The sequence below is a fragment of the Xenopus laevis genome, chromosome 1L, assembly GCF_017654675.1.
Source record: "Xenopus laevis strain J_2021 chromosome 1L, Xenopus_laevis_v10.1, whole genome shotgun sequence".
NCBI lineage: Eukaryota > Metazoa > Chordata > Amphibia > Anura > Pipidae > Xenopus > Xenopus laevis.
In genome coordinates this window covers 173,482,270-173,499,419 of record NC_054371.1, presented here as the reverse complement: position 1 = coordinate 173,499,419, position 17,150 = coordinate 173,482,270, and the positions used below count along the sequence as shown (strand labels likewise).

Below are 17,150 nucleotides of genomic sequence, written 5' to 3'. Positions count from 1 at the left end.
TAATAGTGCTACTCCTGCAGAATACTTCAATGAAATCCATTTCTCAAAAGAGCAAACAGATTTTTTTATATTAAATTTTGAAATCTGACATGGTGCTAGACACTTTGTCAATTTCCCAGCTGCCCCTGGTCATGTGACTTGTGCCTGCACTTTAGGAGAGAAATGCTTTCTGGCAGGCTGTTGTTTTTACTTCTCAATGTAACTGAATGTGTCTCAGTGGGACATGGGTTTTTACTATTGAGTGTTGTTCTTAGATCTACCAGGCAGCTGTTATCTTGTGTTAGGGGGCTGTTATCTGGTTACCTTCCCATTGTTCTTTTGTTTGGCTGCTGGGGGGGAAAGGGGAGGGGGGTGATATCACTCCAACTTGCAGTACAGCAGTAAAGAGTGATTGAAGTTTATCAGAGCACAAGTCACATGACTTGGGGCAGCTGGGGAATTGACAATATGTCTAGCCCCATGTCAGATTTCAAAATTGAATATAAAAAAATCTGTTTGCTCTTTGCTGGAGCAGCACTATTAACTGATTCATTTTGAAAAAAAAACTTTTCCCATGACAGTATCCCTTTAAAAGGGTTATTCACCTTTATATTAACTTTTAGTATGAGATAGATAGTGATATTCCGAGACAATTTGCAATAGGTTTTCTTTTTTTTTTTTTATATATTTTAAGTTATTTATCTTATTATTCAGCTCTCCAGTTTGTAATGTCAGCAATCTGGTTTTTAGGCTCCAAAATACCCTAGCAACCATGCATTGATTTAAATGCGAGACTAGAATAGGAGTAAGAGAGGGCCTGAATAGAAAGACGAGTGAAAAAGTAGCAATAACAATAAATGTGTAGCCTTACAGAGCATTCGTTTTTTAGATGGGGTCAGTGACCCCCATTTGAAAGTTTGAAAGAGTCAGAAGACAAAGAAAAATAATTAAAAAACTATAACAAAATAAATAATGAAGGCCAATTGAAAAGTTGCCTAGAATAAGCCATTCTATAACATATTTAACTTAAAGGTGAACACCCTTTTAAAGAATAAAAGGTATTAGTAATACTTCTGACAGCATCTTTATGGGGATGTACTGTATGGACATTTAAATACATTACTTCTTGTTGGGAATATATTGTTTGTTTATCTGAAGCTTACATTGTTAGGTAGGGGTAACTAAGCTGAAATATCTGGAGCTATATAAATAAATGGCGAAGCTACTATATACAGAATACTAGGTTCCTTGTGCATATCTTGTATAAGAAAAGTTATGGGAACTTGTCATACAACTATTTTGTAAATTCCATCAACTCCAATTGCTTATCCCATTTTTTTTAACAAAAAGTGTTGGCAAAATGCTGACACTTAACAACAGGATGTACTTAGCAGAACAGCCACTACTTTATAATACTAGACATGCCTGTCAAAACCTCTCAGGCATATTTAGTGCTTCTGATTTCATAAACTGTATTTTGACCTTTTCAGCAAAATGACACACATCTTGCAGAATTTAAGATACTGTTCTGGGATTACTGCTCTCCCACTGGCATTTAATAATAATATCCTGACATACTGTCCTTAAAAAGCAATACTAATAAAGATGTAAAGATTCACTGGCACCACACATTATGGTCTGTAGAGCTTGCACTCTAATTTATGCCCTAGGAATAACGTCAGAAAACTGCTTGTATTTTGGTTTGAGGGATCCTTCCGGACACCCCTTAGTTTCACTTTCTAGTGACAGTTCTCTTGCAAAAAAATGCTATTGTTTTAAAGCCAACTGAGAAGCTGTAGCCTGCCGTCTAATAAGAAGGAATAGCAAGTACGCTAATTAGAATGATTGCTTCGTTCAGACAGGTATAGAAAAAAGGCCTGTGAGTCACCTGTGATAAATTAGAGCTATTGAGGCATTGATTAGATGATTTATGCTTTGATCACTGCTGTGAAGATGGAACATCCATGCTAATTCATTACCAAGAAGATTGACTGTTATTTATGTTTGCAGGCATTTTATTCCCAGTGTTGACATTTTCTCGATTTCTTTCAGCACCAATGAATCTCTGTATGAAATTCTACAAATGGACTTTGAAATGGGCCTCAGTAGTGGTCTGGCCGGGGCCCAGCAGATCACGTGGCAAGTGGAATATCCAGAAGAAGACTCGGTCAGTGAGCTGATGATCTCTGAAATCTTTGTCAGCCAGACTACGTTTGCTGGGATTGTCCCTCTTGCCATGGTAAAACACTTTTGTCTATTATTCGCTTTATTACTTAAAAGTCTCAGTGACTAAATTGTTCTTAACAAAAGGAGCATTTAGAAATTTACAAGGATATATGGCAAAATACAATATATAATGTATAACTACTACATGGTAACAACTGAAATAATTTGTGTCTATTTTAGTTTGTTTGCTTTTGTTTTTTCTGGTGAAGGTAAAATTGTGCAAAATCACTGCATACTATTTTATTTTTTTGTCATTTATGCACTTAAATATAGTATAACTCCTGTAATCTAAATTCAGGGGAAAAAACAGGTAAATACCAATATATCTAACATCCAGTGTTGGACTGGCCCACAGGGATACCGGGAAAACTCCCGATGGGCCCAGGTGTCCGTGGGCCCTCATGCTTTTAACCATTTAGCCTATTTCATGGTTATTCCCTATTTCTTTATGGGAAAAAATGTGTAATAATGGAAGACTAGAGTATAGTAAGTAGATATAAAAGACAAGGAAAATAAAGAGGTTGAATGAGGAGAGGAGGAGTAATTGTTTGGAAAGTGGGCCCACGGTCTAAGGTTTTCTGGTGGGCCCCTGGCATCCCAGTCCGACACTGCTAACATCTGTACCCCGGCGGATTCAGAACACTTTACACATCCATTCATGCAACTCTCACAAGTAACACCTGTTTCTAGGAGTTGTATGACACATTTTATAATCCTATCACAGTAACTACACAGAATCAACACCTCTGTAAATTTCAGATGTCACCTCTTTGAAAAATTACCATGTGCCCTTGTGATTGGATTATTGGAAGAGTTTATATGACGAGAATTTCCCACACCAGTCAGTTGAACTGAAGAAGTTGCTCGGATGAGTAGTGAAACTTCTTCATTGATTACTCAGCAAGTCCAGTTGTTTTTAGATTTACCTATACTAGATATACCATGACCTGGATGAATGAAAATCGTCATAATCACCAATATGCTTAACAACACTAGACTAGTACAAGGTGCTTATATAGACTTAGGGGCAGATTTATTAAAGGTCAAATTGAAAATTCAAATTTTTTTTATGGTCAAAACGGTCAAATTCGACTAGGGAATTATCCAAACTCAATTCGAGTTTTTTTAAAAAAATTCAAATTCCATTTTCGTGATTTATCATACTCTGGCACTTTTGGAATTCAAGAAAAAACTTGAATTCAGTTTGGTCAAATTCGAATGGAATTCAATTTGAGTTTCTGGGTCGGTAAAATTTGTCCAAGTATAACAAATCCGATTTTTTCAATAAATTACTCCCCAATCGAATTTCAAGCAAAATCGGATTCATGTGAGTTTTTATCTCACATGAATATGAAATTCGACCCTTGATAAATCTGCCTCTTAGGGGGTTATTTATCAAAGTCTGATTTTATCTCATTATTTTCCAAAAAAAAAATACATTTCCCAAAAATTTCCGGGGAAAAAAAATCAAATTTTGATGATTTATTCTGATTTTTTCACACGAAAACTCCAATTTCTTTTTTTGCCTGAAAACTCTGAAAACCCAGCGCGCATCAAAAAATCAATGGGACTTCTCCCATTGACTTAAATGCAACTTCGACAGGTCTGAGATGCCGGATTTTCTAATTCGGATTTTTCCATCCTCAGGGTTTAACAAATCGGAAAAATTTGTGATTTTTTAAAAGTTTGATTTTGCATTTTGAGTTTAGTAAATAACCCCTTAGGTGTCTAAGAAATGTAAAGTATTTTTTTATTCTTATGTATTTGTTGCTTATTGTGTTGCTTTGTGCATTCTCCCTAATTGTAGCCCTGAGGGAGAGCTGTATTTATAGAAGAACTGCAATATAAAAGGCAACACAGTCATGTTTATGAGGACAATGCTGCAGTAATTCTGGAGCAACATGATTACCCCATATTTATCATCAGAAAACATTTCGTAGAAATCAGTGGATTCTTCTCTGCTAATAAACATAGAGCAAACATTTTTTTTCTAAGAATTGCTCCAGTTTTGTCCTAATAAATACTGGATAACTGCGTTTATAAATGTTTAATTGTGCTAATTAGCTTAGGGTCTGTGAAAAAATAATCATCTGTCAAAGTTGCATACTTTATGTAAGGAATTTACAATACAAAAATAGAAAATACAGTGGGTGGCTTTTGCATGCAGAGATGCACCCAGCTTGTGACTGGCTCCATCTTTTCTGTAATGACTGCATAGCACATGAACATGTTAGTGTGGTTGCCCTATTGCCCAATTTCAGTACAGTCAAGACTAGGGTTGACCAGATGTGGACCTGGACCTTTTTTATGGGTCTCTATTTTAGACTGCCAAAAAACTGACATAATAATTTAATATATTCTGTGCCAGTTGTCAGATATTCAGCCCTCTACATGAAATAGTACTGACCTAGCATATCGGAAGGGCTTGAGTTCTTGACTGATGTGCATGTACAGGTATGGGATCCATTATCCGTTACCTAAAAGCTCTGAATTACGGAATGGCCGTCTCCTATAGACTTCAAATTCATCCAAGTTTTTAAAGGAATTGTTCAGTATAAAAATAAAAACTGGCTAAATAGATAAACTGTGCAAAATAAAAAATGTTTCTAATACAGTTAACCAAAAATGTAATTTAGAAAGGCTGAAGTAACTGGATGACTAACATAATAACTCAGAGTTAGAGAGCTGAAAAGCAAGAAGTTGTGTTCTTTTCTGTTATGTGAGACATCCTATCACTGCAGCCTTTATAGATTACAGTTTTGCATTACTAACTATATTAGAATTTTTTTTTATTTTGCACAGCCTATCTATTTACCCAGTTTTTATTTGTACACTGAAATGTTCCTTTTAAAATGATTTCTTTTTTCTCTGTAATAATAAAACAGTGACTTTGATCCAAATTAAGATAAAATTAAGTTTTGAAGGCAAAACCAGCCTATTAGATTTATTTAATATTTAAATTGTTTTCGCAGATTTATCAAGGATCGAATTGAAAAATAAGAATTTTCCAATTTAAATTTCGAGTTTCTTTTAGTGTAATTCAACTAGGGAATAGTCCAAAAATCGATTTGAGTTAAAAAAAAACAAAAAACGAATTTTGACATTTATCATGTACTGTCCCTTAAAGAATTAGAATTCTACAATTCGCCATCTAAAACCTGCCGAATTGATGTTTTAGCCTATGGGGGACCTCGTACAATCGGGAGTCGTTTGGTGGACTTTTGAAAATCTGAATTTTGTTTTGTAAAAAAACTGGAATCGAGTTAGATTTGAATTCTATTCGAGTTTGCAGGTCAGTTCTATTCAACTGAATTTAAAAAATTCAAATTTTTTAATAAATTTCGATTGGTCGGGTTTCTTTCGAATTTCGTTTTTAGAAACTCCCATAAATTCGAAATTTGACCATTGATTAATCTGCCCCCTAAGGTATGAAGAGCCAAATAACGAAAAGATCCAGTATCAGGAAAACCACAGGTCCCGAACATTCTGGATAACAGGCCCAATACCCGTACCAGGGACTTATGGTCGAATATGGTAGCTCACAGCAGCTTAAAGAGATTTCCCAGTATGGCACATGTATGGTCATTTTGCTATGAAATGGGACAGTAAGCATTTCATACAAGAACTGTCAGCCATGTTGGCCCAATATTTATTTTTCAATTAAGAATAAAACAGCATGCCTGCAATACTGGCCATTTAAAGCTTTGTTGGCTAGGAATGGTAAGCGAAAAGTCATATCATCTTATTAATAATTACCTGCACAATAACAGGAGAGGACAATTTGCATGCGATTGAATCCATCATCAATCTTATACAAGTATAAGAGATTGCTAAACTAATCTGCATATGAAAACTAAAGCCAGCACTATCACAGGCATGTTAATACAGTATAAGTAACATTTTATATGCTGATTTTTCATGTTGATAAGAGATTTGTGAGTATCTAAATTCATTAACACAAAACCAGGTTATTATGTGCATAGAACATTGCTTCTGTGTAAATCTACATTCAGATAGATTGTTTTACTTTAATATATAAAGAGAAAGTATATTCCAAGGCTCTGACCATACAGGTAGTCAATGACAAGTTAATCAGAAATGCAAAGACTGTTAATCAGGAGCAATGAGTTCAGTTGATTCAAAGGGTTGAAGAGATAGTTGAGATAAATTAACAATCTGTTAAAATGTAATGTATAAAGACTAGATGAACTGGATGACTAATTTGAAGAGGTAGTTAAATTAACAATCTGTTATATAGGTAGTAGTATATATTGATTTGGAGGTAGAATTAAAGCTTAACTAGGGCATAATAATCGTCACAATATTACATGATCAATAGGTTTATGGAGAGTTGAGGTTTGAGGAATTGTTAGGTTAGGTTAGGTTAGCTTTGTTAGGTTTATGAAGATTGTGTAACTCGGATTGTCTAATTAGGAACCTTTCCAGAGGGTATAGGTACGTTTAATATTTTTCCTGGAATGCCCTAGAAGTAATTTCCGGCAATGAAATGAGATTAGTTGAATGATAGCTGGAATCATCTGAGTATCTGAAAGAACACAGTACATAAGCATAAATGGAAACTAAGGTTAAAACCAAGTGGCCTTTTAAGGGGTATAAGAGGCACAACACTGAGAGGGGAGAACTTTGAGTGGGAATAAAGACTATTTCTTTTGTTTTGCTACTTTTTGGCTTATGCTCAGTTTCCTCCTATTCTTTTTCTGCTTTACTTCAGTCTTTCTATTTAAGCTTTTTTTCCCCCACACGTTGTATAAACTTTTGTTTTGGTGATCTATTAATATGTATTTATCCTTCAACCAATAAGTAGAATGATTTTCTTTCCCATGGTATGTTCTGTATAAATGCACCCTTTTGTTCTTTCCAAGACCCCATATATAAATGATTCCATGTTCTGCCTACTGTTTCACTCTGCCAAGGCTTGACTGTAAGACAGCAAAGTGTCCACGGAATTTATTTCAAGTAGTTCGAAAATAATACCCTGTAATTGCTAATATGGAGGGTTTCAAAGGATTAGAAGACTGTTCAACTCATCTGGGATTATGAGATATCCACATACCCTAAAGAATAATTAGCATTTCTTTAAAAACAACCTGATGTGGCAATTGTTCTCCAGTGCTGTCAGTTGTAAGTGAGCAGGGTCCTATAATCCCCCTGTCTCATCATGTAACACATTAGTTGCTTTATTTAGGTTGTGTTACTGATATATTTACTATGGTTCCAGGAATATATGAAAAAAGGATGAGAAACTGTCCCAACTCTCTAAAAAAATTTATTTTTAAAGTTACCCCTTTACACTTTGGCCTCTTTCTCGATGAAGGGGGGGGGAGATCCACAGTGTTGAAACATCTGCCTCAAAGGATAAGTAAACCTTAAAAATAAGTGAATGTAAAACAGATGATTGTACTGTTGTAAGAAATGTTTCAGTGTATGTTCCCTATTTATTTTGTTTGAATTCCAAGATATTAAGGGATAAATGTACTGTTAATATAAATGAATTTTGTTACAACAGCACCACCTGCTGACTGCCAGGAGAAAGAAAGAAAGAAAGAAAGAAAGAAAGAAAGAAAGAAAGAAAGAAAGAAAGAAAGAAAGAAAGAAAGAAAGAAAGAAAGAAAGAAAGAAAGAAAGAAGCTGAAAGAGGGCTTGTCTGATGTTCTTCTGCTTAGGAAAGACGTGAGAAAGTTTTCTATTTTTTCCTTAAGCAGAAAAACATCAGAGCAGCCTCTTTCTTTCTCCTGACAATGTCATTAAATACTTGGTGGTCAGAAACTGACCAGCAGGTGGTGCTGTTGTAACAAAATGTTTTCATATTAACAGTACATGTATCCCTTAATATTTTGGAATTGAAAGAAAATAAATAATGTGAATTACAAACGTTTTCTTATCCTTTAAGCATTTACGTACTCCAGGATGACATGCTATACAAGGCATAGAATTATAAAAAGACAATTTTCAACAGAAAAGCAACGCAGTGATGCTGCCAATGCTATGACAGGTTACTGCAAATAAAACAGTAATTGAATACTTCCATTATTCATTTAGCATAGCTTTGTGGTCAGTTTCCAGTATAAAGAATAAGTACATTTGCCTTTGTTGTGGTGTTACAATGAAAACACATTTTTCCAGTTTAGTATGTGAAATTGGACTTGTCTGGAGAACATAATTCCTACATTTGTCGGAAAGCCTGCACAGTTAAGCCGCAGCTGATATTTCATTGTTATATAACAAAATAGGACTTCTTGTAGAGATACAAGTCTGCTGTTCCTGTGCATGTTTGCTTCTTGCCACGAGCTGAATAGAATCCTAGACCTTGGCAACAAACCATTCAAGCATTAATAAGAAAGGCCTTTTATTTGACATGAAAAAGTGTGTTCTTCACAGTCAAAAACTACAATTTACCTTTCATTAAATGATAAAAATAGAATGAGCCATCATTCACAGAAACTGCCCAGCAAAGAGCATTTTTCCCTTGTGAACATTAACTGTTTACTGCAGGCGTAAAAGAGAATGTAGTGTGACTGTTCAGCATGGTCTTACCACAGCCCATTGCTGATGGGATGTGTGAAGTTATATGAATTATTACTCACAGTGACTTGAAACCCTAGAAGGGGCTTCATTTTACCAGTACCTGATATTCACATAGCCCAGGCATGTCCAAAGTGCGGCCCGGGGGCCAAATGCGGCCCGTCTTCAAATTTACACCGCCTCCATCATGAAATTAATAATAATGCGGCCCCCCAGCACAGTGCAATCAGGAATCGCCTAGCCGAAATATTTGGGCACATTGAGTAGAGTAAACTACATGCCAGTACGTGTCTATTGCTAACACCTTCAGCACACAGGCAGCTGTATAGACCAAGTGGCAGATCATTTCACTAATGTGCCCAAATATTACTGCTAGGCGATTCCTGATTGCACTACGTCTAGGCGATTCCTTGTTTAAACGAGTTAAATAATTTTAATGGTTCAAAGAATGTCAGGCTGAATGGCTGGCCCCCCCACCTCACCAAATCTGGCCCTCATTGCAAAAAGTTTGGACACTCCTGATATAGCCTCTTGTACTTAAAGGGGTAGTTCACCCTTAACTTGACTTTTAGTTTGTTATAGAAAGTCTATATCTAAGCATCTTTTCAAATGGCCATTATTCTACTTCTACAAGTTTTTTATTTATTTGCCTTCTTCTGACTCTTTCCAGCTTTTAAATGGGGTCAGTGACCCCATCTAAAAAAACAGATGCTCTGTAATGCTACATATGTATTGTTATTGCTGCTTTCTATTACTCATCTTTCTATTAATGCCCTTTCCTATTCATATTCCAGTCTCTTATTCAAATCAATGCATGGTTGCTAGGGTAATTTGGACCCTAGCAACTTTATTGCTGAATAAAAAGCTAAATAACACGAAACCCCCAAAATTATAAAAATTAGCAAATTGCTCTCTACACCATACTAAAAGTTAACTCAATGCTGAACAACCCCTTAAAGGATACAGAATACATACCAGGACTAGGTCTTGGACACCATAGAAATGCCTGTTTTGAGGAGGGTACATGCACATTGAAATGATGATCTATTTTTTTGTACTAAAATAAACAGAAAAAAAAGACTGATCATAATACCGTACATTTAGGGGGTTATTTATCAAAGTCCGAATTTATCTCAATATTTTCTGCTACAAACTCTCATCAAATCCTCTCGGGTTTTTGTACGCTTATTTATTATTACATCTTCCCGAACATTTGCTTTGCCTTCTTCTGACTCTTTCCAGCTTTTAAATGGGGTCAGTGACCCCATCTAAAAAAACAGATGCTCTGTAATGCTACATATGTATTGTTATTGCTGCTTTCTATTACTCATCTTTCTATTAATGCCCTTTCCTATTCATATTCCAGTCTCTTATTCAAATCAATGCATGGTTGCTAGGGTAATTTGGACCCTAGCAACTTTATTGCTGAATAAAAAGCTAAATAACACGAAACCCCCAAAATTATAAAAATTAGCAAATTGCTCTCTACACCATACTAAAAGTTAACTCAATGCTGAACAACCCCTTAAAGGATACAGAATACATACCAGGACTAGGTCTTGGACACCATAGAAATGCCTGTTTTGAGGAGGGTACATGCACATTGAAATGATGATCTATTTTTTTGTACTAAAATAAACAGAAAAAAAAGACTGATCATAATACCGTACATTTAGGGGGTTATTTATCAAAGTCCGAATTTATCTCAATATTTTCTGCTACAAACTCTCATCAAATCCTCTCGGGTTTTTGTACGCTTATTTATTATTACATCTTCCCGAACATTTGCTTTGCGGGAAAAAAATAAGATTTTCACAAATTTTTTGGACTTTTTCATCCGATTTTCACGCTATTTTTGTAATTTTCATGAAAACTCCGAAAACTTCTGCATTCGGAGTTTAGTAAATAACCCCCTTAAACATATTATGGAATTCTATTCCACCTCCACCTGTTTTTAAAAAAGTCCGGTACATTTAAGTATAATGGGGTTATCAAAACATAATCAGACTTGAGAGATCTCCTTCTAGATATTATGCACAGATTATTAACAGATTCACTCCATTGCTATTGACTGCAGCTGTCTGCACCTCCAGGGCAATCAATTAGTAGTAAGCTTTGATATGTCTACTGTAGCTATAAAAGTATATTCCTGATTGGTCATGGTGACTTACTGTACTGGTTCACCCAGTGTTTATTAAATGAGCTTCATTGGGTATGAGAAAAATACGTTAAAAGAGAAGCACTGTAACTAAATCCAACAAAAATGCATCTTTAACTTTGTAAGGAGTTGGGTCTGTTTTCCACTTACTGTATTGCCATTGCTACCTCTAATGTCTCAGAGGTCTGTGATGTGAATCAGAGCAATGCAATGCTAAATGCTTAGACAATGAAGTAAATGAACTATGTAAATACTGAATTAGAGTTATTTAGTTACTGTACATGATAGAGGAGCACCTTGTGTTTGTTGGCTTGAGGAATACTTTTGATGGGCATTTAGAAAGAGCAGTACAGGTATGGAAACAGTTATCCAGAAATCCATTATCCAGAAAGCTCTGAATTACAGAAAGGCCATCTCCCATAAATAGTGATGGGTGAATAAATTCACCAGACATGAATTCACAGCAAATTCCCGCATTTCGTCACAAGCGAATTAATTTACGAAACTTCGGTGGTCAAAAACAAATTGATGCACGCATAAGATTGTCACGCGTCAAAATTATTAGGAAGCCCATTGACTTCAATGCGTTTTGCAGATTTTTCGGCACAGATTCGCCTATCACTAACCATAAACTCCATTTTATCCAAATAATCCAAATAAAATAGTACCTTGTACTTGATAAAACTAAGATATAATTATTCCTTAATGGAAGCAAAACCAGCCTACTGTCATATTTAATGTTTAAATGATTTTATAGTAGACTTAAGGTATGAAGATTCAAATTACAGAAAGATCCATTATCCAGAAAACCCCAGGTCCCGAACATTCTGGATAACAGGTCCCATACCTGTTAATGCAGAGAATATAAACAACTAGACAGTCAATGCCTTCATTACAAATTTACAAATAACTTTAGAATTTATTGCATTTATTTAATGTTTAAATTATTTTCTAGTAGACATAAGGTATGAAGATCCAAATTACAGAAATATTCCTTATCCGGAAAACCCCAGGCCTCAAGCATTCTGGATAACAGGTCCCATACCTGTACTGAAATATACTTTTACCACTTACTTGGTCTGAAGGTAGAAGCTCTTAAAGCCATATGGACTTCAACGTATTGAATTTCTAACAAATGTCCAGAAAATAATAATCCAGACTGGACTCATCACAGAGCACCAGAAGTTGGATTGATGTTATTAGTAATAATGAGGATCAACCTCCAGTCGAGTGCTGTGTATATTGGACCCCATGGGTGTCTGTCTGGGCCAATTTGTGAGGCTGATCACCCTAGTACTCTGGTCCACAGCTCATCTGGAAGTCTTGGATGCAGACAAAAGGAAACCCATCCCTGGTGTCAATATCACTTTAAATAAAGGGATATTAGTAGAAGAGAACTCTACAAGTACAACTGCACAATTTGTGTTGAGCCTCTGCCCCATGGTTAAACACTGGGAGCTGTTTAGGGTTATTATTTTTGTTTTTGGGTCTACTTTAAATATTTTCAAATTTTAAAAAGTAACAAAACTCTTAACTCTCTAAAATGCAAATACAGTACAAAAATGGATACAATTACAAAAGTCTAAATTAAAATTTTTATCACAGCTATTGTTGGTTTTATATCTGTATTAACTTGAAATGACTGTGTTTAATTTGATTTTTTTTTTAACAAGCCCGTATGCAAGCTACGCATAGTATTTTAAACCTGAAATTGCATGCAGCTGGAACCAGTTTTACTCATTATTAACTGAAATATAGGTTTTAATGATTGAGGTTTGTACCCTGATGATACAGTATAGCCTTTCAATGTTCACTAATCCCATCCCTCATTTACCCTTGATTAATGCTTTGTTAATTCTTTGCATATCAGCATGCTCTGGGTATTGTGCAAAATCCAGCTGTTTAAGAATTCACAGTCAGATGGCATTTTACAGAACTATTCAGCTTGTCTCACTTGGATCAACTCTGACCCTGATGCCGACCTTTCCAAGCCATTCTGCATTACTTATGGGAATGTTCGTATCTGAGTCATTTATTTATTTACCATAGTCTGCTTTTGGAAAAGGGAAGCTTTTTTTTCTATTCTTATACAACTATTTATAATTCCTTCTATTTTTGGTAGAAAAATTACATTTCTTCTTTATGGCCAATGTTTCAATGATACAATAGATGTACTATACCTATAGGGATTGGTATTACTATTCTTCCATAACATTAATCAGTGGTTAGGTATACATTATATCTAGAATTTCTATGTATCGCTGTGCATTGGTAATTCTGCTATTACTGACATTTAGGGGGTATTTATTACACCTTAAATTTTTCTGGTCAGGCTTTTTGGGGAGAGAAAAAAAACCTAAAATTTTTCAAGATTTATTAATAGCCTGAATCGATAATCCTCTATCTCAGACCTGTGGAGGTCCTGTATAAGTCAATGGGAGAGGCACCTATCCCAGACACTGGGTTTAGCCTAAAAATCCAAAATTTTTGGGGGTTTTCGGGCAAAAACTCAAAAAACATCAAGCTTTTCAAAAGAAAAGCCTGAAAAAATTGTATGATTCCGGGTTTTCGCTTTGATTTTTTTTTGAGGTTTTTACCTATCCAATTAAATCGAGTTAATTTTTTTTATAAATAAGGCAAAATTGGGCATGGGAGCTTGGCTGAGTTTTTTTTATTGGGGCAATGAGATAAATTTGGATTTTAGTAAATAACCCCCAAAATGTACAACTTATATGACATACATAGTAAGAGTCATGGCGCTACTATCTCCTCCAATATCCAATCACTACAGTGCAGTTTTGCCAAAAGGATTGGGCTGACATGTCACTGTCGTGCTGGATGCCTGACCTCGAATTTTCATTTCAATTCATCCATTTTCAGTTTAAGTGCAACTGTGTAAATTTCGACACAACGGCTGCAATTGCATCAGACCTATCACCCCCTGGTGATCACAATTACACTGGAATCATGGGAAAAACATGCATTGTGGCCAAAAAACATGGTGATTACTCTTAAAAGTGCAACTCAAAGGGGTGGGCCAGCTTGAAGTTAACCTTTAATATTTTATAGAATATCCTATTCCTTGCAACTTTGCCATTGGTTTTTATTATTCATTTTTTATAGTTTTTGAATTATTTGTCTTCCTATTTTGACTCTTTCAAATTCCAACTTTCCAATGGGGGGGGAGCTGATTGCTTCAGCTAAAATACTATTGCCCTGTGAGGCTACAATTGTATTGCTTTTGTTACTTTTTGTTATTTATCTTTCTATGCAGGACCTCTCCTATTCACGTCTCTCATTCAAACCACTACCTAGTTGCTATGGTAAATAAGACCCTGGCAACTAGTGATGGGCGAATTTATTCGCCAGGCGCGAACTTCCGGTAATTCCTGTGATTTGCCGCCGGCGAATACATCCGCGAAACTGATGAAAAATTTGCCAGCGAAAATTCGCCGGCATCAAAAAAAAATGGACGCCGTCTGTTTTTTTGGATGCCGCCCCAAATTCGCCCATCACTATTGGCAACCACATGCAGCTGAAATAGCAAACTGGGTGAGTGGCTGACAAAAAACCAAATAACTGCCAAATAACTGGAAAAAATATGACAAATTCCAAATTGTCTTAGAATAGCAATATCTACATCATACTAATAGTTAATTTAAAGGTGAACAACTCCCTTGTGTGTAGCACAGTGTGCTATTGGTATTGCACGTGTTTTATATGTTTCTGTTACATGTTCTCTGATTTTTGTGGTGTGCCCTCCCTAATGTATGTTATTTTTACACCGCAGGGCAAAAGGGGAGGGAAATCTAATTAACTGATTTTTTTAAACTCTAAATCTGAGAAAACCTACGAAAAAATTAAAAGCAATTGGAAAAAGGCATTATTTTCTGAAGGTGAAGTAACCATTTAATAAATATACAATGAATATGACAGAATCAGGTGGCTTGCTCGGTGCAGGTTGTATTTTTGAAGGGTAGGATTTAGTATAGAACAAGTGCCTGATTTATTCATGTAGAGTGCTATATGCAGTTCTCCAAGAAAACACACACTTGGGACACATTCATTCTTTTTAATAAACAAGAAAGAAGCTAATGTTCTTGTATTAGATGATGGCTAAAGAGACAACTAGTACTGATATACTTTCTGCAGTGCATGACAATATGTGAGCTTTCAGCTATTTTTACGTATTTCTGTCAATTTTTGCACCCCTGGCTGCACAGGAGTTAATGCAAAAATGATTGGTAATAAAACAGCTTCAGTTCTGCTCCTGAGAATTGAATTCTACTTGTGGAATATTTATGACCAAGTAGCGAAAAAGTGAAACAAAGTGAAAGCCGGAACAGCTAATTATTGTATGGGTCATGGCATCAAGCTCCCAGCTCCACATACAAGGTCTTCTGTGGCTTGTTTGTGTTGGAGCAGCATTACTAATATGCTAGTGGGAGCCCAAGGCATATTTATTTCATCTATTTTATTATGCAGAACAGCCATTAAAGTTTGTCATGTTAATTGTTTACACAATTGGCACTGTGCTAAAGTGGCTAGTGGGAGCACCATCACATTGGAACACGAGTTTTTTGTATAAAATAATATGTTTTAATATGTTCATTTGCAGAATATAATTATACAATATACTGTGTACATAAAGAAACAAGTATAGTCTAATTACTTGCATAATAATAATTGCAAATTAATTAGTACCAAGAAGATATTGAAGAACCAAGAAGATATATACACATATATATAACCACTACATCTGGGTGACATTAAGGTGACATATTTATAAACAATCCAGTTGGATTTTTTATAAATTTGAGAAAAATGGTGGCGTTAGTAATAATAGGGATGCTTTCAGTAGTCTATTTACAAGTTACAGAAACAGTTAAGGACTGATACCCAAACTGCTAAATCCCAAATTAACATAGGTATATTCTGATAAATAGCATCAAAATAATTTTTTGGGGACTCACCACATGTATGAGGAGGCCCAGGTGTTCTGCCCTGAGCCTTCAGCTTGATGGAACTGACATCACCGTATTCGTTTGTAGAGCAGGCACTCAAAGAGCAATCCTCCAGATAAAGATACAGATAAAGCCTAGGAAAGGTAAGTAAGATGGCAGCACAGGGCTGATCTACTTTCTTCCCAGGCTGGTGATTTGTATTTTCTAAGGAACACTGGCTTAGGGAAAAAATGTTATTGAATTCACTGAGGGTTCCTAACACCCCCATTGGCACCCTCAATAAATTGGCCTTTCCTTATCCTTTATAGCGGACCTGTCACCCAGACATAAAACGCTGTATAATAAAAGTCCTTTTCAAATTAAACATGGAACCCAAATTATTTTATTTTATTAAATGATCCATACCCGTTATAAATGCACTTAAATATATCAGCTGTCAATCATGTTTTGCCTGCCCCACCTCTATGCCTTAGCCATAGAGGCGAGGCATACAATTGCTATCACTTTCCATTCTGCATTTCCTAGATATCACTGCTCTCCCCACATTCCCACTCCTTCCTTACCATCTAATTTTGTAACCAGTGCATGGGCATGTGCATCAGGTCCCCGATTGTGGCGCATAAACAAGATTTTGGGATAATGCAAAGCTTGCCTAGCTTTACAAAATGGCACCTGCCCGCTTGCTGTGATTGTTCTTTTCCAGATTAAAGGGAACAAAACTGAAATAATTTATGTAGTGCAAGTAAAGTTTATCTTGCTTTTCTAACATGATAATATAGGATTTGGAATTATTTCTTATGGTGACAGGTCCCCTTTAAATTTACATCTGTTACTTTCCTTTTATAATCATTTTCATCACTACAGTGCTTTACTTTACTTCTAGTGCAGACAATCAGATACCTGTAACATTGTCGTTACATAGTTAAGGTGGGTTGAAAAAAGTAATAAAAGTAATAAATAATTGAAAACCTAACAATAACGGTAGCCCCAAAAAGCAATAGATATTTGGCTGCCAGGATCAGCAACCCCCATGAAGACCAATCACAAGTTGCAGGACATCCAATATCCTACTGTATTTAACATAATGGTGCACTACCCCTTTAATAGAAAAGAGAGAGGGACATTATGGCTGTATAGGCTGGGGCCACGAAGAGCCAGTCACTGCAGCCTATAGCATACATTTGACTGGATTTTGTTGCAAACGATACATAACATGAATAATGCATTCACGTTGGCTAAAAACAGTTTTCAATGGGACTTTGTGACATGACATTTTTTTA

The 17,150-nt window shown here is 35.7% G+C and overlaps 1 protein-coding gene across 1 annotated transcript in view; it reads left to right on the top strand.

The window, feature by feature from the left end:
• LOC108716396 (transmembrane protein 132B) overlaps positions 1-17,150 on the top strand; it is a 313,047-nt gene that overhangs the window by 208,944 nt on the left and 86,953 nt on the right. The window contains exon 4 of the mRNA XM_018262490.2: positions 2,032-2,218. Within this exon, the coding sequence (XP_018117979.1) occupies positions 2,032-2,218 (187 nt within the window). The remainder of the gene's footprint in view (positions 1-2,031; positions 2,219-17,150) is intronic.